Genomic DNA, 24,748 nt, shown 5'->3' on the forward strand with positions numbered 1-24,748 from the left:
CATCTAACTTTTTTTGAGATGGAGTTTCGCTCTTGTTGCCCAGGCTGGAGTGCAATGGTGCGATCTCAACTCACTGCAACCTCCGCCTCCCAGGTTCAAGTGATTCTCCTGCCTCAGCCTTCCCCTGAGTAGCTGGGATTATAGGTGCCTGCCACCATGCCTGGCTAATTTTTGTATTTTTAGTAGAGACGGGGTTTTGCCATGTTGGCCAGGCTGGTCTTGAACTCCTGACCTCAGGTGATCTGCCTGCCTTGGCCTCCCAAAGTGCTAGGATTACAGGTATGAGCCACCACACCCAGCCCCACCTAACTTTTATACAATCACTTTTCCATCATTCACATCATTAACATCACTGTCGTGTGAGGACTAAGCAGACTGGTGTCAGAAGTGGGATTAAAGCAAAGGATGTCTTTAAGAATGTAGCTGCCCACTTTCAAGGTAGACACTAAATTATTCTGAGGTTTTATATGTAAGAGGAAATCCAAGGGGAGCCGAGTTTTCCTTTGACTCTCATTGAGCCAACTCTTGTAGAAGTCAGAGATTCCATAATGATTTAAATACAAACAGTATTTAATTAATGCACAAAGTTTGATTGATAGAGTATATAAACACAATGTTGCTTGAAACTGTTTTTAGATGATGGCTGCGTACATGTCATCTACCCAGGTAAAACACAGCTGAATATCTGGATAAAATCTAACACATCAGTGACTAAAACTATACATATCACAGTATCTACAGTTATCCATTATAAAGTAAACTACACTAAGTTGAAGCTAAGGCAATACAATTTAAGCATTAAAAACTAACTTTTCTACTTTTTTTTTTTAAAGACAGAGTCTTACTTTATAGCCCAGGCTGGAGTACAGTGGTATGATCATGACTCGCTGCAGCCTTGACCGCCCAGGCTCAAGTGATCCTTTTATCTCAGCCTCCCAATCAACTAAACCACCACATCGGGCTAATTTTTAAATTTTTCGTAGAGATAAGGTCTCCCTATATTGTCCAGGCTGGTCTCAAGTGATCCTTCTGCCTTGGCCTCCCAAAGTGCTGGGAGAACAGGCTTGCCCCACTGTGCTTAGCCTAAGACTTCTTTTTTTTTTTAGATAGAGTTTTGCTCTTGTTGCCTAGGCTGGAGTGCAATGGAGTGATCTCGGCTCACTATAACTTCCACTTCCTGGGTTCAAGCAATTCTGCTTCAGCCTCCTGAGTAGCTGGGATTACAGGCATGTGCCACGACACCCAGCTAATTTTGTATTTTTAGTAGAGATGGAGTTTTTTCATGTTGGTCAGGCTGGTCTCGAACTCCTGACCTCATGTGATCCACCCTCCTTGGCCTCTCAAAGTGCTGGGATTATAGGCGTGAGCCACTGCGCCCGGCCCAGACTTTTTTTTTTTTTTTTTTTTTTTTTAAGAGAGACATGACCATTTTAGCCTGAGCTAAGCAGGAGAGACTGGCAACAAGCCCAAAGTCTACTGAAGAAGGAAAAAAATATGCTTTAGGTGACTCTGGGATTTTGACTTTTGGCCATAAGTTATGCAGCTTCTCAGGTAAGAAAAGAAGGGAGCAGTTGAACCTCTTTTCAATGATAGGTGAAAAATGCTTTAAGTAAAATAATGCTATAAAGATAATGTAGAAACAGAAAGTATTAAGTCTAACATTCTTTTATTCATCCCTGGATAGACAGCCAAAAGCTGTATGCCTCAGCAGTTGTTAATAAAGGACCTTGAAAAAAATACAGATGGCTGACTCAGGTGCATTGAGAAAACAATCCTTGAGCTAATTATTGTATCCTCTTCAAAACATAAAGGTTAAGTGAGTACTTATATGCCAATTTCTATAATAGTTTAATTCTTCTATTTATTCTGTATCTTGTCATTATAAAACTGGGTTTCCATAGAATGCAAGTTCCAACTGTATATAGCAAATAAAAATATCCATTATGACCAACCCCCATGTGGCCAGTTAAGTGAGGAAGAAATGAGGACATCCACCTATGTCAAACAGCAGGCATTTAAAAATAAATTACTAAGCATGGCCCCACAAGATGTAAATAGGAAGACTAATACCTGGTCAGCTCATATGAATTTCAGTAAAAGATCATAACCCATACTTAGAGATATTATTAGATACTACTACCTATCAATTATCAAAGAGAATGTTCCCTTGTGATCATGTAGTTACCACAGTATACAAAATTGAAGCTGCATGATAATTTGATAAGAACAAAAAATGTGGACATTGGCACTAAGTATTGCTGTAGTTGTGAGTTTCTAATTTCTGGCTTTCTCTTAATGGAATAATGAAAACCTCTGGAGATGAGTCCAATATGTTTAAATACACATTGATTCATTCATTCACAACAGGGTCTTGCTCTGTTGCTCAGGCTGGAGTGCACCGGTGTGATCACAGCTCACCGCAGCCTTGAACTCCTGGCCTCAAGTGATCCTCTCATCTCAGCCTCCTGAGTAGCTGGGATTACAGGAGTGTGTTTTCATTCCCAGCTAATTTTTAAAATTTTTTTTGTAGAGATTGGGCTCCTTATGTTGCCCAGGCTCATCTAAACTCTTGCCAGCCTCAACTTCCTGGGTTTAAGTTATCCTCCCACCTCAGCCTTCCAAAGTGCTGGCATTACAGTTGCGAGCTACTACGCCTGGCCTTAAACATTATTTTTAAAGGATATATGGGAATAACAAAACATAATGTGAATACAAGACTACAATTTTTAAAAGCAACAAACCTCAGCATTAATGTATTTTGTAAGCTGATTGTTGTGGCATGCTCAGATGGTGGTATAAAAACTCACCAAAATTGTTTCACTTTACTTGGGTAAAGTTTTACATGTCTCTAATAAATTCTTGACATTGATTTGGTTGCATTTTTACTGGCATCTCTGATTTTTAAAAAGTTATACAGATATAATACTAGTTAATAAAAACATATGCAAAAGTAGTTACGAATGATAGTAATTACTGTTCCACAGTGAAATACCCTAAGGTTCTTTTCTGTGATAATCATCACTTTCCATCAGAAAGAACAATTAAAGGAGAATGAACAAGATTTTGTGTGTTCTCCAAATCTCCAACTGATGTGTACTCATAGAGCCCAGATGCCACTCACAGGACAGGAATATCAAAGATAAGCATGGGACCCCTTAGCAAAAAGCAGACGATATCAAAGGCACATGGTGGTACCACAAAAATGACACGCACACCAACCCAAAGGTGGGTCTGCTAACGTGACAATCTAAACACGAAGCAATGCCAATACCAAACCATTAATGAAAATTTGTTCAGCCTACAAAAGGTTATGATATTCCTTCCAGAGACAAATAATATAAACTACACTCTTAAAAAGGAATATCTCCCAATAATAAATTAACTCATACTCAGTTTATCACCAAATATGCGGGCAGAGTGACAAATGATTTAAGAAATAAAATAGTAATTTGTTTAATTGATATATCTTTCCCTTGAGAATTCAAGGATCAGTTGGAGATGTAAAAAAATCTATTTTTTGAGCTGGGCATGGTGGCTCTCACCTGGAATCCTAGCACTGGTGAGGCCAAGGTGGTAAGACTGCTTGAGCCAAGGAGTTTGAGAATACCCTGGGAAACATAGTAAGATCACCCCGTCTCTAAAAAAAATGATTTTCTGGTATGGTGGTGCACACCTGTAGTCCCAGTCCCAGGTTCTTGCGGGGCTGAAGTGGGAGAATTGCTTGAGCCCAGGAGGTTGAGGCTGCACTGAGACAGGATCACACCACTGTACTACACACTGGGCAACAGAGCCAGACCCAGTCTCAAATATACACACACACACACACACACACACACATATATATATATATATTTTTTTTTTTCCTAAGTTGATATTATAAAACTCCAAATCTTAGGCCAGAGGACTAAATGACAAAAATGGAATTTGGATTGACCTGAAATGTGGGCCTCCTGGCAGATGTCTTTAAAAGTTGACCTTCCCTCCCACAAAGTGACAGCTTATGCATGTCTGCAGAGTAGCCAAGTCCTGAGCCAGTCTCTCGTCAACGGAGGAGCTCATGGGAGGGCAGGAGGATACAAATTTTCCCATGAGAATGACAAAATATAGGGGCATCACTGACATCCCAGTAGGAACCTGGGACACTTGGAGAGCTGTACTTTTAAGAGAGTATTATGTTACTTCCTACTTTTATTTTTCATTTCCATATGTGTATGTTTTGAAACAACAAACAAAACCTTTACATCCTGACTGCTGGCATCTTCCAACATTAATATTACCACCCAGCCATATAATACTCGCACATGGCTAGGGCAGGAATCGCTGACTGTCTAGTCCAGCTGAAGGCAATATGGTTTGGACCAGTGACCACTGCATGTTGTCTGGTTCTCCCTCCTCCAAAGTGGTGATTCAAAAAAATTGTCTTCATTCTGTCCTCTCTTTACCGCTATTTGGCAAGTTAGGGTGGTTAATATTCTCATTAGCCACAGGACCATGAGGGGTTTATCTGGACCTGGATGAGAAAATTTCACAGTACTCTGAGATCCTGAATGTGGCGACTGGCTGAGACTTTGAGCCGCCTCTTTTTGGGAAGGTGGCATAACTGCATTTCAAATTACATACAGGATAGGGGGGTTTCATGGTGGGTTTTTTTTTTTTTTTTTTTTTTTTTTTTGAGACAGATTATCACTCTGTCACCCAGGCTGGAGTGCAGAGGTGCCATCTTGACTCACTGCAACCTCTGCCTCCTGGGTTCAAGCGATTTGTGCCTCAGCCTCCTGACTAGCTGAGATTACAGGTGTGTGCCACCACACCAGGCTAATTTTTGTATTTTTAGGAGAGACAGGGTTTCACCATGTTTCCTAGGCTGGTCTTGAACTCCTGGCCTCATGTAATCTGCCTGCCTTGGCTTCCCAAATTCTGGGATTACAGGCGTGAGACACCGTGCCTGGCCTATATTTAGGATAGTTTTAAATGGGGCCATTTTAAGAGGCTATATAGGACAAGAAAAGGGTGAATTGTAGTAGACATTTTCTATTTTGGGTCTATCCAAATCACCTCTGGGGTAAGTGATTACATTGCTAGTCTATGGTGGCAGGTGACTATTTCCAAGGGAAGAGTCAAAGGCTTTTTCTCCCTAGCCCACAGTGATTGGTTCAAGGGTAGCCTGGGGCCCACCAGAGCCAATAGCACCTCAAAAGACATTTGTAGGGGGGACTTGTGAATCAGAGGCAATTCTTTCCTACTGATTTTGAACCAGAGACTATAAGTTCTGCAGCCATTTTTCTGTCTGAAGAACTGTAATAACCCAGAGGAACAGAACTGAGATATGAAGGAAAAAACCAGAATCCTGGCAGCAAGATTTGATTTCTCTTAACAAGTGATACCTGAAGTTGCCCTACCCCTGCATACTTAGGTGTGTAAACCAGTAAGTTCCCTTTTGCTTAGGCCAGTTTGGGTTGGGTGACCCCCTTGAAAGCCCCTACGTTATAAATCAAAAAACAGTATGTAAGCTAGGTGTGACTTCAGTAATGTGAAAAGAAAATTCTTCATTTTGGCCGGGCGCGGTGGCTCAAGCCTGTAATCCCAGCACTTTGGGAGGCCGAGGAAGGCGGATCACGAGGTCAGGAGATCAAGACCATCCTGGCTAACACGGTGAAACCCCCTCTCTACTAAAAAAATACAAAAAACTAGCTGGGCAAGGTGGCGGGCGCCTGTAGTCCCAGCTACTCGGGAGGCTGAGGCAGGAGAATGGCGTGAACCCGGGAGGCGGAGCTTGCAGTGAGCTGAGATCCGGCCACTGCACTCCAGCCTGGGCCACAGAGCAAGACCCCGTCTCAAAAAAAAAAAAAAAAAAAAAAAAAAAAAAGAAAGAAAGAAAGAAAGAAAAAAAAAGAAAGAAAATTCATTTTACAGGCAACTCTAGTAATTTGGTACTGAGCAAACCTTAGGGATTTTACCGCTTGATGAATTGGGGAAAACTGTTTTTACTGAAGTCTGAATACAGGATTTGGGCACCATCCCTCACGTTGAGATGATATAAGCATTTTGCATCTTAAATTGCTCTGAAAAACTATGCTTCCCCCTTTATTTTTTCTCCCCAAAAGGAACTTTCCTGACATTTTAAGTATCAATGAAATATCTTAAGTTTGTAGATGGATAAAAGATTACATTATAAGAAAACATGGCAAAAGAGGTGAGGTCAAAAGCTGAGAGCAAGAGGTGTGTCAGGTTGGGGCATGGCACTTGAGAGGCAGGAAGGTTTGGAAGAGTTCCTCTAGACCAGAATTAGCGTCACGTCGGCTGGGGATGAAGGAGGGTGGCGTGGGGTAGCCCTGAGTGCCCAGATAAGGAGTGAAAGCATGGATTCCCAAAAATAAAAAAGACTTCATGAGTTTCCTCAGCCACGCACCACACGTGCCAGCTGAGCAGCAACACCCAAGGGTTCACCCAAGGTTGGGGACCAGCTAGATGAGTCTAGGTCACGAAGGCAGGGCATCCCGGTGTGCTAGAGGAAAGCTGGAGTAACTGGGCTACCCGCTGAACACCTCACGGACATTATATATCTGGTAGGGATAGCCCAGGATTCTTTTGAGACCAGTTGTAAATTTCTTCTCAGCTTCCTCATTTTTTGAAAGATTAGAACTAAAGATCATATGGCTTCTGAAGAATAAGAACTCACAAGGTAATTAGCAATTGTACAAGGAAGCATGATCTGAAGTCTCACAGCTATTTTAAAGTCAAATAACTGAGTCTAATTAGAAGCAGTCCACAGCTATCTTAAAATTTAGGAATTAGGAATTCAGTTGCTTAAAAGGTAATTGATGCATAAAGCACAGCTGCCTTCAAGGCATTTTTCTCAGTACCACAGGTGCTACAGTCATCTCACAGTTTCTAATTGTTTTTAGGTGACAGGGGATTTACCAGAGGTAGAGCTGCCTGAAACACTGCTAAGAGACAAAACAGTGCTAAGGATCCTGCGTGGAGTGGCTGTTCCAAGCTCACATCTCTTTCAGTCCTCGAGTACTCGTCTCCCATTAGTCTCATTGGTGCATGTCTTGAACCAAGTGTTTAGAAAAAGCACCCAGGTATATAGAGGTATTTGCAGGTATATACAGAAGGCATCATGATGGGAACACTAAGGAAAACCCCTGCCTCTCAAATCTTCAAGCAGGGCTTGAAGTAGCCAAAGAAAGCAGTGTCAGGGGCTGTTGGGCAACAGCCCTGAATATTCCCAGGGAGAAGCTGGCCACTGCTGCCTGGCTTCATGTGGTTCTGATGTCAACATTTTTCTGTCTCAGGCCCTCTGTCATTCCAGGATGCTGGAGTCCACGGGCCCTGTTTTATACCCTAGCTGAGGACTAAGATATGCTGTTTAACATCTTGTGCCACCCTCCCAATTCCTTCACTCATCCTGCTTTCTCTCAAATTTCCTGAATGCCCTGACTTGCCGGGCAATGTCCAGAAGCTGATCTACAGTCTGATCTCTGAGGTTCAAGCTCCCCTAAAATTACTGACCAGGACTGGTGCAATCTGCTTGTTCTTGGTTCTGATTATGATTTGTCCCCATGGAGGCTGCTAAGTTGGGCATCATTTAGTGCTCTTTACTAGCTGACCCTACCTGGCACGGCCCCACTCTGCTCCCAGCATGCTGTGCAGCTGGCAGTGTGTGCTCCAGTTACAGTTCCTTCTGGGAATTGAGGCTGTCAAGGCTTTTTAAGTTATCTAGGAAGTTGCTCTCCACAGAAAAGGCTTGATTATTCCTCCAGACCCTAGACTTATCTCAAAATTGTTTTCTTCGCTAAATCCTGGTGTGAACTTTTTGTTAATGCTAGTAAAGTACTGAACTGCCTACCCCTATCTCATATTATAAGGCTTTTTCCTTTTGTTAAAAAAAAGAGTCAATCCAGTGTATGCTACTATACAGCTTCCTATCTGATGTGGGTATAGCTTGATAATAAAATGGGGTAACTTGAAAATTCTGAATTTTAAAAAATTATTGGGGTCCACTCTATCATCAGTCCTCCTACCTTTCATTAAGTTGGGCAGTATGAGATTTTGACAGACTTACCCAAAGAGGCAACAAGACAAGAGGATTAGGTGAGCCTTGGTTTGGGTTCAAAATCAGCTGCAGTGTTTGGAATTTGGGGCTTGGGTTAAATGATTATATTTTGGTGGCTAGCAAGAATCTCAGCATGATGTATGATTGAGTTACAGAAATCAGCCAGAAACACCCTTGGGATAATGGCCATGTCAACTCATTTCGTAATGGTATGTGAAACTAGAAATGAAATTAGAAAGACTGGGTAGTTTTTTTTCAAAGGAATGTATAATTCAGGTCATTTTTTTTAGAGTGGATTATTTAAGTGGGAGGCCTATTCATGCACTTCTATGCATATGGTTCTTTTTTCCCCTTGATTCTTAGAATTAGGACTTGGAAAATTATTTTCTCTTTGTGGCCACTTTAAAACCATGTTGCAAGCAAAATGAACTATAAAGACCACTGCAGAAAAATCTCTAATTTTTTCTTAAAAGAGAGCTCTGAATCTTTGTAACATCTAACAAAGACACTAGGGAAAAATTAGGGCTTTTTTGCATTAGGTTCAATCTTCTTGCCAGTAGCACACCCACCATTTACCAAGTTTATTTTAACATCTGGCACTGAATTTAAGGAGGAGGAGCAGAAGGAGGTTACATTTCTTTGTATCTAAAACCCCACATAATAGTAAGAAGTGATAGGTCAGACTTACTGGTTATTGTTAGGCAGAAAGCCATACTAAATGCAAACTACTTGAATCTCATAAATTACATATTGTGGGACTAGTGTATTGCGAACATTGAGCCTACCTCAATGTGAACAGCCAACAGAATTCTTAAAACATCTTTGAGATCCATGCAATTCTCTTTAGTTATTAGAGTTTTTATTCAATATCCTCTCTTAGCATGAATATGATACATTAAGTAATATAGTAATTCTGAGCTTTTCTTTTTAGAAATGCTAAAGTGTTTAACAATTCTTATCAATACTTAAAATAGCACATTGAAAAGCCCTAAAATAATAACAGAAAACACACTTTCTACATAGAGGATCCAAGGCAACAAAATCAAATGGGATAGGCTGGAACTGCCAAACCCACCTAGACAAATGTGGGCAAATGAAGACACAGTAAGAGAAGATACACCAAGTGAACGAAGTATAAGGCACAGCTTCTGGTTAGAATGGAAGATGGTTTTTCACAACTCCACAACTATTCCTCCATGACCTCAGAAGCCTGTCCTCCCTCCTACCTTGCTGGTCAGCAGGCTTTCCTATCAGCTGCCATAGTCAGGACTGTTTTTGGAATACCCTAGCATTTTTTCTGGGCATGGAGAAGCCTAGCCCAGCCAAATTTCATGTCTATTCAAGTCACATTCCAGAACCAACTTCCACAAAGTATAAACCACCCTTTGTCACATACTGTGAAGTTGTGCATTTTTTTTTTCCCAGCTTAAGCCTGTGTACAGGTGAAGACCCTACGCAGATTTATAAAAGACTGACTCAAGCAGCAACTTTGAGGGCAAAGAAAATGCACTCTGGTTTAAACAAGTTTCTTGTCATCAGATATAAAAGCAAGCAAACCTGGCAACACCATACCTTTCTTCCACGGAAACTTCCTTCAGCTGCTGGTGTGGCTTGGTGCCTTCCATTTCCCTGATGCTCACAGCATAGATCTTGGTGGTGTAGTCAATGGCCTTTTCTCGAGCAACATCGCTGTCATAGCCTCAAACAACAAAAAGAGATTGGGGAACCAGTTGGTTTGCAGTGGCCCAGGAAGGGAGGTGGTGGGAGGTACAGTCGGCACAGGAGGCGCGTGGCAGGTGGGGGCTCACCTCCATCCTCTTCCACGTCGGTGTCCGACTCCTCGCTGTCCACCAGCTTGCTCTCCTGGGTCCCCACAAACTCCCTGGTCCAGATCATCAGGGCTGTGTCGGCGCCGCCCACTGTGAGCAGCACAGAGTCATTGTGCAGCCACCTCACGTTGGCGACGTGTGCACTGTGCCCCACATACTTCTTGAATCTTGCATGCTGTCCCTGTAAAGCCCGAAATTGGTGATTACCCCAGCCACTGTCTCATTATTTCTTTCTCTGGGCTCATTTATCCATATTAATTTCTACGGGCTTCTACTGGATACAAAAGAAACAGTTCAACAGCAATTTCCCTACATTTCAATTAGAATGTAAGCTCCATGTGGGCAGGCACTAGGTCTCTTTTTTTTCTTCAAACAGTACCCAGCTCACAGTAGGTCCTCAATATATATTTTTTGAGGGAATGAATGAAACGTTAGACTACAGAACCTATTTTCTGGGAATCTGTGGACATGTAGAAAGCTTGTTCTGGTTCTCTCAAATGTCAAATGTGCCGTCTCCACAGGTCTTTAGTGTAAACTCCTGACTGTGAGTCTGGCTGACATCTGAGATCAAAAGTGTCTTCACAGCCATCCCCTACAGTGACTTTTGTACCATAGTCGAGGCAGTGGCAGAAGAGCAAAAGATCTCTTATAAACCTGGGGCCCCAAGTAAGATGTAAAATGAACTAACAGTTTCTGCCACAGACGCTAGAAAGCATTTTTAACAGAAACACTCAAACAATGATTTAAAGATAAAGCTCCTTTTCAACAAACGTAGCCAAATACATAAAACCCAATTTATCAGTAACGACTAAAAGCTTTTTGACTGGTGTGCCCAGGCCACCCCACCTTTATCCCCAGTTGAGGGCAGAGGGCAGAGGGTGGAATGTGAGTCAGCTGCTCACGCCAGGGCAGTCCTGACAAGTGGTGCAAAATCAAAGCTGGCACCAGAAAGAGTTTCCATATTCAGCTCATGAGCCACAGCCTGGCAAAAACAGCTGCAGCGGGAGCCATTTAAAGAGGTGGAGTTTTTCCATCCTCTCAGCGACTCCGAGGGAATACCTTACACAATCTGGACAGCCACACGCACTCTCTGAGGTCGTGAGAGCCACCAGTATCCTAGATGAAAATTTTATTAATTTACAAGTGGCTCCCAGAGGAGTTTGGACTGGCATGCTGGAGAATCTGAAACCAGCATAGACACACGGCAGCGAACAGGTGCAGGAGCGTTTGTGACTTTGTAATACTCCCGGTCAAGATCTCCCTGTATTTGGCCAACCCCTAGCTGACAGCAGAGTGGAACTGCCAACTCCTCAGTAGAGTACTGAGCCTGGAAAGATTCTTGAAGCAAACAGGCAGGTCTATTTCCAGGAGGCCCTCCAGAGTCATTAGTTTGCTAGCATAGGCAGAACAAAAGAATTTCCAAGAAAAACCTGTTTGAACATGTGAGATCCAGAAGGCATGGAAACAGAGGACAGTCACAGCAGCTGCAGCCATGTGCCCTGCTGGTCTTCTAGCTGGAAGCAGGAGCACATCCAGTTTATATACCACAAATGCAAGCTATTTCTTTACAGAAGTAAAAGAGCATGAGAAATGTCTCTCTACACCCTTAACTTATAAGAGGGACACAGGGTTTCCAGATGGGAAGAAAAAATGCAAAAAAGAAAGGTTCAGGGAAAAACAGACTCTAAGGGATGAGATTCAGGTTGCAGAGGGGAAAAAAGGGACATAGAGGAAGAGAAAGAGAGGAAAAAATTCAGGGCCAATGAAGAGATTTAACAAGGCAGAGATTCTCCCAGCAGTGGGTGATTCAAGATTCTCAGAATAGGAAACGAGATCACTGCTCCATGCAACAATAAAGGGAATTGACACTGGGTAGAAGGTTCTGTGAAACCAGCTGCTGTTTCAGGAGAGACACTGGCAGCGATGTTTAGTGGTTCCCGGCAGGGCCTATGGAGAAAACATCCTCAAGACCTGGCACAGCCAGTGGGATGAATGACCCTTCTGGGTCTTCAAGCCGAATCTGCATTTGTTACCCCCATCAGAACTTGCTGCTTCCCCACGACTCTCTTATTCATCGAGTGATGAAATAATGGATGATAGCACCAGAAAAACCTGGAATATGGGCGGGTGCAGTGGTTCATGCCTGTAATCCCAGCACTTTGGGAGGTTGAGGCGGGCAGATCACTTGAGGTCAGGAGTTCAAGACCAGCCTGGCCAACATGGTGAAACCCCAACTTTACTAAAAATACAAAAATTAGCTGGGCAGGGTGGTGGATGCCTGTAATCCCAGCTACTTGGGAGGCTGAGGCAGGAGAATCGCTTGAACCTGAGAGGCAGAGGTTGCAGTCAGTTAAGATCACACCACTGCACTCCAGCCTGGGCAACAGCAAGACTCTGTCTTAAATAAAAAAAAAACCTGGAATATGTCTCCAGAGTAGTGGTTGCCAATCCCTTGTAGGGAGGAAATTTCTGAGAATCTCATGAAAGCTGGGCACTCACCCCCTACATTCACATTTCAGTTTCCCTATCTGTAAAATTTTCCATGCAAAGTTTCTCCCTGAAAAATCATTCTCCAGAGCTTTTGACATTCTGAGCAGGAAACTTAAGGACTTGAGGGCATGGAGGGTTTTAAAAATGCAAATGACATAGTGGTGTTTTCCTCTCTCCGTTTAGCAGAAGGGTCTAGGTTTGGAAGGGAAGGGAGGCTATGGGAAGCAATCAGCAGGCCATACAGATCGAGTCAAAAAACAGAATTTGGTTTTCTGATGCATGGTTTAAGATACTACAAAAATGGGTCGTGCTCTTGTTAAGGCTCTGACAAAGGTTAGAGTCTGTCTCATGGAGGCTGGGACAAGATGGTTGTCAGGGCACTAACGATCTAATTGAGAAGACTTTAACCTATAAAACTGAATATTAATAAAGATACACATCTGGCATGGAAAGAAAAATGCCTGGAAGAAATACCCACTCATGGGAAAGTAGAATGAGAAAAAGAGCCAAGATAATGACATGATTTTAGCTCCTAACAAATGGAACTTGAATTTTGGACACAGAGCTGTGTGGTGGTAATAAGATCTCACAGGTATCACCAAGACTGATGACATAGAACTCAATGCGAGAATATAGCAATGGCATGGTACATTAGTCTGCTTGGGTAGCCATAACAAAATGCCCTAGGCTGGGTAGCTAAACAGCAGAAATTTATTTCTCACAGTTTTAGAAGCTGGGCAAGATTAAGGTGCTGGCCAATTTGGTTCCTCGCGAGGGCTCTCTTCCTGGCTTGTAGATAGCTGCCTTCTCACTGTGTGCTCACATGGAGAGAGTGCAGTGTGTGTGTGGAGACAGAAAGCTAGCTCTCTGGCATCTCTTCTATAAGGACACTGATTCTCTCAGATTAGGGCCCCTCCCTTATAAACTCATTTAATCTTAGTTACTTCCCTAAATGTCCTATCTCCAAATACAGTCCCATTGGGAGTTCGGACTTTCACACAGATTTGGGAAGACAACCATTCAGTTCACAACAGATAATGAACTTTGTTCAACAGAGTGAGAGCAGTTGGACAAGTGTGACTATACAGCTGGAAATATTCATTGGCAAGAGATTCATGTATTTCGGAAGGAAAGTGTGCCAGAAAAATCAGATTTTTTTTTTTTTTTTTTAAAGAAGAGGCCAGATGCAGTCGCTCATGCCTATAATCCCAGCACTTTGGGAGCCAAGGCAGGTGGATCACCTGAGGTCAGGAGTTCGAGACCAGCCTGGTCAACATGGTGAAACCCCATCTCTACTAAAAATATAAAAAATTAGCCAGCTTTAGTGGCAGGCACCTGTGATCCCAGCTATTCAGGAGGTTGAAGCAGGAGAACCACTTGAATCCAGGAGGCAGTGGTTGCAGTGAGCTGAGATTACGCCATTGCACTGCAGCCTGGGCAACAAGAGCAAAAACTCCATCTTCAAAAATAAGTAAATAAGTAATTCTTTTTTAAAAAAGAGGAAGACAAGTGATTCTATCAAAATAATTCGTATTTGGCTAGTAGTCTTTTTAAGCTATGAACCTATTTCTTCAATCAAATCTGACACAGAACTTAAGAATGAAAAGATAATTTAAAATAATGGACAAAAGATTTGTACAGATACTTCCCAAACAGCAAATAGACGAGAAAGTGCTCAGCATCCTTAGTCATCAGAGAAATGTAAACTGAAAACACAACTGGATACCATTATCTACTCCCCAGGACAGCTGAATTTTATGCATCTGACAATACCGAGTATCGGCAACTGGAACTCTTACATTTCTGGTGGGAATACAAAATGATACCACTTTGGAAAAAGGTCTGGCAATTTCTTAAAATGTTATGTATTTTCCCCATGACTCAGAAATTCCACTCCTATGTATTTACCTAAGAGAAAGAAAGCATATGTCTACAAAGACTTGTCTAAAAATGTTCATAGCAGCTTTACTATAACCCAAAACTGGAAAAGTATGTTCATCATAGGAATATGGATGAACAAACTGTTATATCCATACAATGGAATTCTACTCAGCTATGAAAATGAACGAACTATTATGCAACATGGATGAATCTCAGAAACATCTCTGAGTGAAAGACGCTAGATAAAAAGCAGTACCTATTTCATTTATATGAAATTCTTAAACAGGTAAAATTTATGGTGAAAAACACTGAAACAGTTGTTTGACCTGAGGAGGGAGGGGGCATGGGGACTGGCCCAGAAGGAGTATGAGGAAGCAGCCTGGGGTGGCAATGGCCTATGTATCTTCATAAGAGATGGTTATACAGGTATATGAGCTTTTGGTCAAAGCTCATCAAATGGAACACTGAACATTTATGTATTTCAACTGTATGTAAATTTTACTTAAAAAATATCATAAGCAAATCTTGAACCCTAGATAATAATGTGCATGATATAACATTTAGGGGTAAGAAATCTTGATATCTAAAATGTACTTTTTCCTCCCAGCTTTACTGAGGTATAATTAACAAAGATTTTATATATTCAAGGTGTACAACAGAATTTGATATATGCATACATTGTGAAATAACTACCATAATCAAGCTAATTAATGCATTAATCATGACATAGTTACCACTGTGTGTGTGTGTGTATATTTGGTAAGGACACTTAGGATCCACTCTATTAGCAAATTTAAAGTAAATAATACAGTATAATTAAATATAGTCACCATGCTGTATGTCAGATCCCCAGAACTTATTTATCTTAAAAGTTTATACCCTTTGCCCGGATGTGGCGGCTCACGCCTGTAATCCCAGCATTTTGGGAGGCCGAGGCAGGCGGACCACCTGAGGTTGGTAGTTCAAGACCAGCCTGATCAACATGGAGAAATCCCATCTCTACTAAAATTACAAAATTAGCCAGGCGTGGTAGCACATGCCTGTAATCCCAGCTACTCAGGAGGCTGAGGCAAGAGAATCAGTTGCACTCAGGAGGCAGAGGTTATGGTGAGCCCAGATTGTGCCATTGCACTCCAGTCTGGGCAACAAGAGCAAAACTCCATCTCAAAAAAATAAAATAAAAAAGTTTATACCCTTTGACCAACATCTCCCCATTTCCCCCCACTCTCCAGTCCTTGGCCACCACCCTTCTACTCTCTACTTCTACGAGTTCAACTTTTTCAACTTCCACATATATGTGAGATCACAAAGTATTTGTCTTTCTGTGCCTGGCTCATCTCACTTACCATGTCCTTCAGGTTCATCTACACTATTGCAAATGACAGGATTTCCTTTTTATGGGTGAATAATATACCACCATATATATGTGTGTATACACACACACACACACACACACAAATACTTTCCTTATCCATTCATTTGTTGATGGATACTTCAGTTGTTTCCATATCTTGGCTATTGTAAAAAATGCTGTAATGAACATGGTGGTGTAGATATCTCTTCAAGATACTGATTTCATTTCCTTTGGATATATACCCAGAAGTGGGATTACTGAATCACATATTAGTTTTTAATTTTTTGAGAAACATTCATATTGTTTTCCACAATGACTATACCAATTCGTACACTGTTGGTGGGCATAACAGTATACAAGAGTTCCCTTTCTTTACACCCTCACCAACACTTGTTCTTTTTTAAATAGACATCCTAATAGGCATGAGGTGATATCTGTGATTTTGATTTATATTTTCCTAATAAGTGATGTTGAACATCTTTTCATATACCTGTTGGCCATTTCTATGTCATCTTTGGAGAAATGTCTATTCAAGTAATTTGCCTGTTTTAAAATCATGGCTTTTGCTATTGAGTTGTCAAGTTCATTATATATTTTGTATATTAACCCTTTATCAGACACAGGGTTTTACAATTATTTTTCCCATTCCATAGGCTGCCTTTTCATTTTGTTGATTATTTCATTTGCTGTGCAAAGTTTTTTAGTTTGATATAGTCTCACTTGCTTTTGTTTTTACCTGTGCTTTGGCTGTTATATCCAAGAAATCACTGTCAAGACCAATGTCAAAAAACTCTTTATATTTTCTTCTAGGAGTTTTATGTTTTCAGGTCTTACATTTAAGTCTTTAATCCATTTTAATTTTTCTAAATGGTGTGAGATAAAGATCCAATTTCATTCTTTTGAATGCAGATATCTAGTTTCCCTGACACCACTTATTGAAGAGACTGTCTTCTCCTTATTGTGTACCTTTGGTATCCTTGTCAAAGATTGACTATATAACATGCATGGATCTATTTCTGGCATCTTTATTCTGTTTCACTGGTCTATGTGTCTGTTTTTATGTCAGTACCATACTGTTTTGATTACTATAGTTTTGTAATATAGTTTGAAATCTGTATTTCAAAGTGTGACACTTCCAGTTTTATTCTTTCTTGGGACTGCTTTGGCTATGTAGGTCTTCTGTGGTTACATATAAATTTTAAGGATGTTTTTCCAATTTTTGTGAAAAAAATGCCTTTGGAATTTTGATAAGGATTACATTGAATCTGTAGATTATTTTTTGGGTAGTGTGAACATTTTAACAATATTAGTTCTTCCACTCCATGAACACAGGATCTCTTTCCATTTATTTGTGTCTTCTTCAATTTAATTCATGAGTGTCTTACAGTTTTCAGTATACAGTTCTTTTGACTCCTTGGCTAAATTTATTCCTAAACATTTTATTCGTCTTGATGGCACAGTTTTTTTAAGATAGTCTAAGTATATAAAAATGTAATTGAATAGTGTATGTTAGCTTTGTATTCTACAATTTCACCGACTTTATTAATTCTAACAGTTTTCTTGAGGGGGAGTCTTTAGGGTTTTCTATATATAAGATCATGTTGTATATAGAGATAATTTTACCTCTTTCTTTCTGATCTGGATGCCTTTTCTCTCTTTTTCTTGCCTAATTTCTCTGGCAAGGACTTCCTTGACTTGTTCCTGATCTTAAAGGAAAAGCTTTTGGCTTTTCATCATTGAGTATGTTAGTTGTGGGTTTTTCATTTATGGCTTTTACGAAAGTTCCTTCCTTCTATATCTAATTTGAGTGTTTTTAATCATGAGAGGATGTTGAGTTTTGTCCATCCTTTTCCCACATCCACTGAGATGATAAAATGATTTTTATCCTTTATTCTGTTTATGTGGTATATCACATTTACTGACTTGCATATATTGAACCATCCTTGCATCCCAGGGACAAATTCCACTTGATCATGTCCTATGATCTTTTTAACGTGCTGTTGAATCTGGTTTGTAGTATTTTGTTTTAGATTTTTGCACCTATATTCATCAGGCATATTGGCCTGTAGTTTTCTTGTAATGTCTTTATCTGGTTTTGGTCTCAAGGTTCTTCTGGCCTTATAAGATGAGTTTAGAAGTGTTCCTTCCTCTTCAATTTTTTTTTTTTTTTGAAAGAGTTTAAAAAGGACTGGCAATATTTTTTTCTTTAAATATTTAGGAGAATTCACACATGAAGCCACACGGTCTTGGGCTTTTCTGGGAGGTTCTTGATTACAGATTCAATCTCCTTGCACATTATTGATCTGTTCAGATTTTCTATTTCTTTGCAATTCAGTCTTGGTAGGTTGTATATTTCTAGAAATGTATCATTTCTTCTAGGTTATCCAATTTGTTGGCATGTCATTGCTCAAAGTAGTCTCTTATGATCCTTTGTATTTCTACAGTATCGGTTATAATGTCTCTTTCATTTATAATTTTGAGTCTCTTTTTGGCTAGTCTCGCTAAAGGTTTGTCAATTTTATCTTTTCCAAAAAAAAACTCAACTCTTAGTTTTGTTGGTCTTTTCTATTCTCTTTATGGTCCCTATTTATTCCTGTTCTAATCTTTATTATTTCCTTCCTTCTGCTAACAGTAAGCTTAGCTTGGTCTTTTCCCAGTTTTTTTGAAGTGTAAAGTTAGGTCATTTGAGGTTTTTATTTTTCTTTCTTAATTCTACAGTTTACTTTAAATTACAGAATTTAGGCTGTGGGTTTCTGTGAGTTCACTATATTATTCTCTTGCCTTATGTGTATGCTTGAAAATCTTCACAGTAAAATCTTAGGAAAAAAGCATACACAGAAGCTGAATGTGCAAAATACAAAACAGTGTAACTCTGTTGAAACAGGAATAGGATTCCAGAGCTTTTGCACAGGTTCCTTCCTGGCCACTTGAGATATACCTCCCTGGAACTCTGGTCTGAGGAACACAACTTGAAATGACGGTGATATATAGACAAGCCACCTTGTCAGGCAGGGAAAGTACTAGCAGTACTGTGGGGGTTTTAGTTATCTAAACAGATACTCCAAAACCTCGGTCTACTAAAACCAGGGTATCACTAACTTTTTGCCTTGTACTGCTAGCAATTTCATTTATACGTAGAAATAGCAAGGAAAATGGCTACTTAGAACTAAATTCTGATTAAATAAGAAGGGCTGGTAAGTGACAGATCATTGGCAGAAGGGTGGCAGGTGGCTTTGGGATGGGCAATGAAGGTAACACTGGACATAATCAGATGTGTATTTTAGAAAGGGCTACTGATGATAATCTAATCAGATATTAACAAAGGAAGAAGAGAGGAAAAGCGTCCAAAGTAACCAAAGCGGCCATAGAGGTAACTGGTATGTTCAGGTTAAAATGTACAAATGACAGGAGGAGCAAACAATTGAGGATGAATACAAAAGCCTTGCACAGACTTTTAAGTGTAGTTTCTGGAATGAAGACAAAAAATAAGACTTTTGAAAAGGATGTGAAAGATATATTTAGGGATAGAAGCAAAATAGAGAAAAGTTAGGAACACTTCTTAATCAGATGGCTTCACATGAACTGAAAGTCAATTTCTCATTTCCTCCGTCAAAGAGAATGTTCTTCAAACCGCGAAGGAGAAAACAACTCAGTTACGTGAGTACAGGTACCTTCAAATGTGACCACAAAAACAATACAGTAATAGCTGAAAAGTTTAGAAATCAGGAGAGGTGGCATCAAACATAAAGTGGTTCTTGTATCCCAATGGGAAAACAAATAGGTTCTGGCAAATATTGATTCATGAGGTGATGTAATCCCTTGAAAATTCTAGGATGAAATATTACACAGGAGTTCAATAAGCATTTGGAAAAAGAAGTAGTGATAACCAGACAGTAACAGGTACACTGTGAACTAACCTCACATATTTTATAGGTTGACTTATTAGGAGAGATTAAGGATGACAGAGACCAAATCCACTTGTCTTTAGGCAAGACATTAGCCAAGTATTTAATGATGTCTTCTTGGACTAGGATAAACGGCTGTACAGGGAGGTAAATTTAAATATTTGTTACTGATTAAAGAACTGTTACAATGTGTAGATTAACAAACAGAATGTCAGCTGGGTGTGGTGGCTCATGCTTGTAATTCCAATATTTTGGGAGGCCCAGGTGGGAGGATTTTTTGAGTCCAGGAGTTTGGGACCAGCATGGGCAATACAGTGAGACCCCCTCTCTACAAAAAGTAAAAAAAATAGTTGGGCATGGTGGTATGCACATAATCCCAGCTACTGGGGAGGCTGAGGTGGATTGATCGCTTGAGTCTAGAAGGTAGAGGCTGCAGTGAACAGTGATTGTGCCATTGCACTCCAGCTTGGGAAACAGAGCAAAACCCTGTCATTCATTCACTCTTTAGTTAAAATAAATAAATAAATGGAATGTAAAATTGAATTGACGGGGAGGTTCCCGGAGTTGACGTTTGATTGTTCCAGTCTCTCTTTTTTTCTATGATTTAGAACTCAGGATTGTGAAAGCAGAGGATGACATGATGCTGCAAGGGAGAGAAAATGCTTTGACAAGGTATTCAAAGATACAGATAGGACGGAACACTTAGAAGAAATAAAAATTTTTGGGTATGAATGTAAAGTTCTGTATTCAGATCTTAGAACATCAATTGTGTAAGTATAGGCTGGGGGATAATCTCAACATTTTTGAGACTGACGTCTATGAATTCAGTTTTTGTAGTGTGGCAGGCAAAAGGGCCAACGTCATTTTCGTTTGATTTAATATAAATGTAAACATCAAAACCAAGAAGGTAGCAGTCCCACTGTGCTCTGACCTGATCAGATTACAACTGAAACACTGAATACAGTTCTAGATTAGACAGTTGAAGGAAGAATTGATAAACTGCAGTGTGCTTAAAGGGAGGGGACAGCTGTCAGCCATGGAATATGGGAAACGGCTGAAGGAACTAGAAATGTTAGGCTGGAAAAAAAGTGAGACTTCAGGGGGTCAAATGTGATCTTACTAAAGATGATGGCTGTTAGAGGAATGGAATTGTTTAATGATGGTTCAGAAGGTAGAACTGTATTTAAAAAGAAAAGAGGCCAGGCACAGTGGCTCACGCCTGTAATCTCAGCACTTTGGGATGCCAAGGCTGGTGGATCACAAGGTCAGGAGTTCAAAACCAGCCTGGTCAAGATGGTGAAACCCTGTCTCTACTAAAAATACAAAAATTAGTGTGGCATGGTGGCAGGTGCCTGTAATCCCAGCTACTCGCAAGGCTGAAGCAGGGAATTGCCTGAATCCGGGAGGCGGAGGTTGCAGTCAGCTGAGATCATGCCACTGTACAAAAAAAAAAAGAGGAAAGTAAAGAATTCAGCTCAACACAGACGAAAACGTTTTAATAATTGGAGGTATTTAAAAATCAGTTGGGCTGCTGTGTGGTATTAAGTTCCTCATCTGTGGAAGTATCCTAATAAAAGTCAGAAAGGCACTGGTCTGAGAGGTTGTAAAGTTAACACTTACTTTGCAGTTTGTGAGATGTTGGATTTGGTGACCACTAAAGGCCTTTCAAGGTAGAATTCTATGCCGTGAGAACTGCACTGAAATTAGTCACTCAAACACAATGTCAGGGAGGTTTTCATACAGCATAAATAATACTCCGATAATATGAACTGCTTATGACTTCAAATTTTAAAAAATGCACTTAGATACAATAGACAGATTTAAGGTGATTTAAGGTTATTAATGAGACTGAGCAAGTAAAGACAATAAACATGCAATATTACCTTGACGGGATATGAGAAAAGCTTAACAAAACCAAAATCATCTCCAGTGGCTAAAAGGGAACAGTCTTTGGTAAGACTGGCAGCATTTACGTCAGTTATATCGCTATGTGCTGGCCAGATTCCCTCACAGGTGGGCCCCAGGACACAGGTCCATGTGTCCCACTGTATCTTCTCAATCTGAAAAAGAACGAAAGGGAATTATATTTTTGCACAACCTAGTTTGTTTTATTTAAAAGAAACAGTTTGCACCTGAGTAATTCTAAATTACTTTGACAACAATAGGCATTTTTGTTGAGTGCTGAGGTACACAAATTCTAAGTTGCATATTTAAAGTGGTTATTTGCATTAAGAAACCAACACTGCAGTCAAATATCCAAGTGTTTTTCTCTAGATAAAATGAACATTTTGAAATTGCGGAAATTTGACAATAATAAGGTATTTTAGTTCTTAACTAGACATTTATCACTGTATAAGCCATAAGCTGGATCCAGATTCCCCAACCCCAGCACTGATGTCTTAGGCTTGAAAATTCTGTTGTTGGGACTGTGCTGTGCATGTCATGATGTTTAGAGCATCCCTGGTCTCCACCCAGTGGATGCCAGTAGCATACCCTTGTCCCCAGGCATTGCCAAATGTTCCTGGGAAGCAAAATTGCTCCCAGTTGAGAATCACTAAGCTAGGCTGATCAATGGAGATGATCATTTAGCAAATTATTTTAAGAAGTTACTAGACAGAACTTAAAAAAAAATGACTGCTTCCTTGGAGGAAAAAGTAATAAGATTCTGCAGCAAGCTTAATATCCTGTATGCTCTCGAGAGACTACTGTAAAAATCCAAAGAGCTGTTCATATTGTATTGCCATGAATCTTTTATCCTTTAAAACTGTTTTGTCTGAAATTCTTGGCTAGAATATTTGTAATTTTTATAGGTTAATCCTGATAAGATTGAGGGTTTTCTTTCCATTTACTTAAAACAATAATAGACAATAACAACATTATGGCTTTCCTGGGAGATTTTGTCTCATTTACTTTCATTCAAGATCTGCTATTACACCTTAATATTCCAGTTTCTTTAGACAAAGCACTGTTCAGAAGGAGTATAAGAAATTAGAGAACTGTAGCTAAAATTAAAGCCCAGAGCTCTCCTTTTCAATCTGAAACTGCTTTGCATGCTGCTAATGTACCTTGCCTAATCTCTGCTTGTTGTTATTGCTTAGAAGAGAAATTACAAGATAAAGATGCAGCCAGGAGTTTTAGTCACAACATGGTAAGATGCTATACATTTGTTAGTCACTCAAATTTCTCCTCATTTAATCTTGTGTGTTTCTTTTGGAGGCACACAGAAGTGGAACCAAAAATCTGCATCTGGTCCTGTGACTTGGGGGCCTCAGGTAGGAACACAGACTGAGGTGACTCAAGGTGGTTCCCCCAGAAATCATCTCAGTTTTAGAAGTAGAGTCCCTCAACCCCTTATGATGTTCTAACCTAACCTTCACAGGAAGAGAAGCAGGGAACCATCCCTTGCTGGTTCTGGAAGCAGGCTTTTGGCCATTGACTCCCTTCCAAATTCTAGATTCCATCTCCTAGTCCACTTGCAATCCCCACAGTGATGCTGGCCTCCTTATCCCAGCAGGAAAGGAAAGGGAGCTGGTATTGCTCCCCTGGCAGACACCGCAACACAACACCACTGGCCAGATCAGGACACCGTACTCTCCAGGGGAAGCAAATGTCTAACTTGCTGGAAGCTACAGAAACTGCACTTAAAATGGAGCATTAAGAATTATATCTGGCCGGGCGCGGTGGCTCAAGCCTGTAATCCCAGCACTTTGGGAGGCCGAGACGGGCGGATCACGAGGTCAGGAGATCGAGACCATCCTGGCTAACCCGGTGAAACCCCGTCTCTACTAAAAAATACAAAAAACTAGCCGGGCGAGGTGGCGGGCGCCTGTAGTCCCAGCTACTCGGGAGGCTGAGGCAGGAGAATGGCGGGAACCCGGGAAGCGGAGCTTGCAGTGAGCTGAGATCCGGCCACTGCACTCCAGCCTGGGCAACAGAGCGAGACTCCGTCTCAAAAAAAAAAAAAAAAAAAGAATTATATCTATAATCCATCAATGCAAAAGGGTTAAATAAACTTGTTAAAAATGCTGGAACTAAGATAGAAGGAGAGTCCTCAAAGGATCCCTTCCTCAGCACCTTGCCTCAGGTAGGTATGTTATCATTTTGCAAAGGAAGCAACTGAGGCCCACAGAGAGGTTACATCACTGCAGTCACAGTATACTTAGGAAGCCGAAGCAGGAGGTTTGCTCCAGAGACTTTGCCTCCCAATGTGGTGCTGCTTTAACTGTACCGTTTGTATCAGATGGATTTGAAATAGGCATTTTAACATTTGTCATATTTTAACAATTTGCTGGGTAAGCTTTGTATTAGTTTGCCATGATTGTTTCTTTAAAAAAAAAATTGCTTATTTGAAAAAGATTTTCCAAAATCCCTCATGCTCAGTCGAAGGGCCTTGGCACCACTAGGGAAGTTGGCCAAGAAAGCATCAGCTGGAGGGACTTGCAACCAACATCATCACGAATCAGCCTCTGGAGTAACAAATGTGCACCATGGGGTAACAAATTAACTCTTCAGAGCAAGCGCCTATCACTTTGGGGAGCATTATAACATTAATTTTCCTCTTGTGCATATTCTTTTATATAATAATTGCTCATCTGTTCCAAGCCAGCCTCATCTTCCTCTACCATTTTGTTAAATTACATTTCATTTTAGTATACTTATTTGGGGGCATTAAAACAGGAAGGGAAAGTACAGCTGAAGTGATGTGAAATGATGTTTAAATCCACAGGAGAAACTGAGAGGCTTCATGGTTTAGGCCACGGAGTCACACACAGATGTCTCTGGGTTGAGATCACAGCCCTCACAGAGCCTTAGTTTCCTTATCTGTAAAACCAGATTGACAACTATTAAGGTAAAACTGTTATGAGGATTAAAATATAGGTGTATATATTCTGAAATTCGCATGGAGCCAAAAAAGAGCCTGGGCCAAAGCATTTCTAAGCAAAAAGAACAAAGCCAGAGGTATCATTTTACTGGACTTCAAACTACACTACAAGGCTACAGTAACCAAAACAGACTGGTACTGGTATAAAAAGACATACAGGCCAATGGAATACAGAATCCAGAAATAAAGCTGCACAGCTGTAACCATCTGATCTTCGACAAAGTCAACAAAAATAAGCAATGGGGAAAGGACTCTCTGTTAAATAAATGGTGCTGGGACAACTGGCTAGTCATATGCAGAAGAATGAAACTGCACCCCCCGCCCCCATTTCACCATATACAAAAATTA

At 40.5% G+C, this 24,748-nt stretch overlaps 1 protein-coding gene across 3 annotated transcripts in view; it reads right to left on the minus strand.

Annotated features, from left to right (window-relative positions):
• The window catches only part of EML6 (EMAP like 6), a 256,852-nt gene that overhangs the window by 35,403 nt on the left and 196,701 nt on the right, over window positions 1-24,748 (minus strand). For all 3 annotated transcript variants that reach the window (XM_050754620.1, XM_050754621.1, XM_050754622.1), the window contains 3 exons: window positions 21,402-21,578; window positions 9,868-10,069; window positions 9,632-9,758 (listed from right to left, as the gene is read on the minus strand). In XM_050754620.1, the coding sequence (XP_050610577.1) occupies window positions 9,632-9,758; window positions 9,868-10,069; window positions 21,402-21,578 (506 nt within the window). The remainder of the gene's footprint in view (window positions 1-9,631; window positions 9,759-9,867; window positions 10,070-21,401; window positions 21,579-24,748) is intronic.

The sequence above is a fragment of the Macaca thibetana genome, chromosome 13, assembly GCF_024542745.1.
Source record: "Macaca thibetana thibetana isolate TM-01 chromosome 13, ASM2454274v1, whole genome shotgun sequence".
NCBI classification, from domain to species: domain Eukaryota; kingdom Metazoa; phylum Chordata; class Mammalia; order Primates; family Cercopithecidae; genus Macaca; species Macaca thibetana.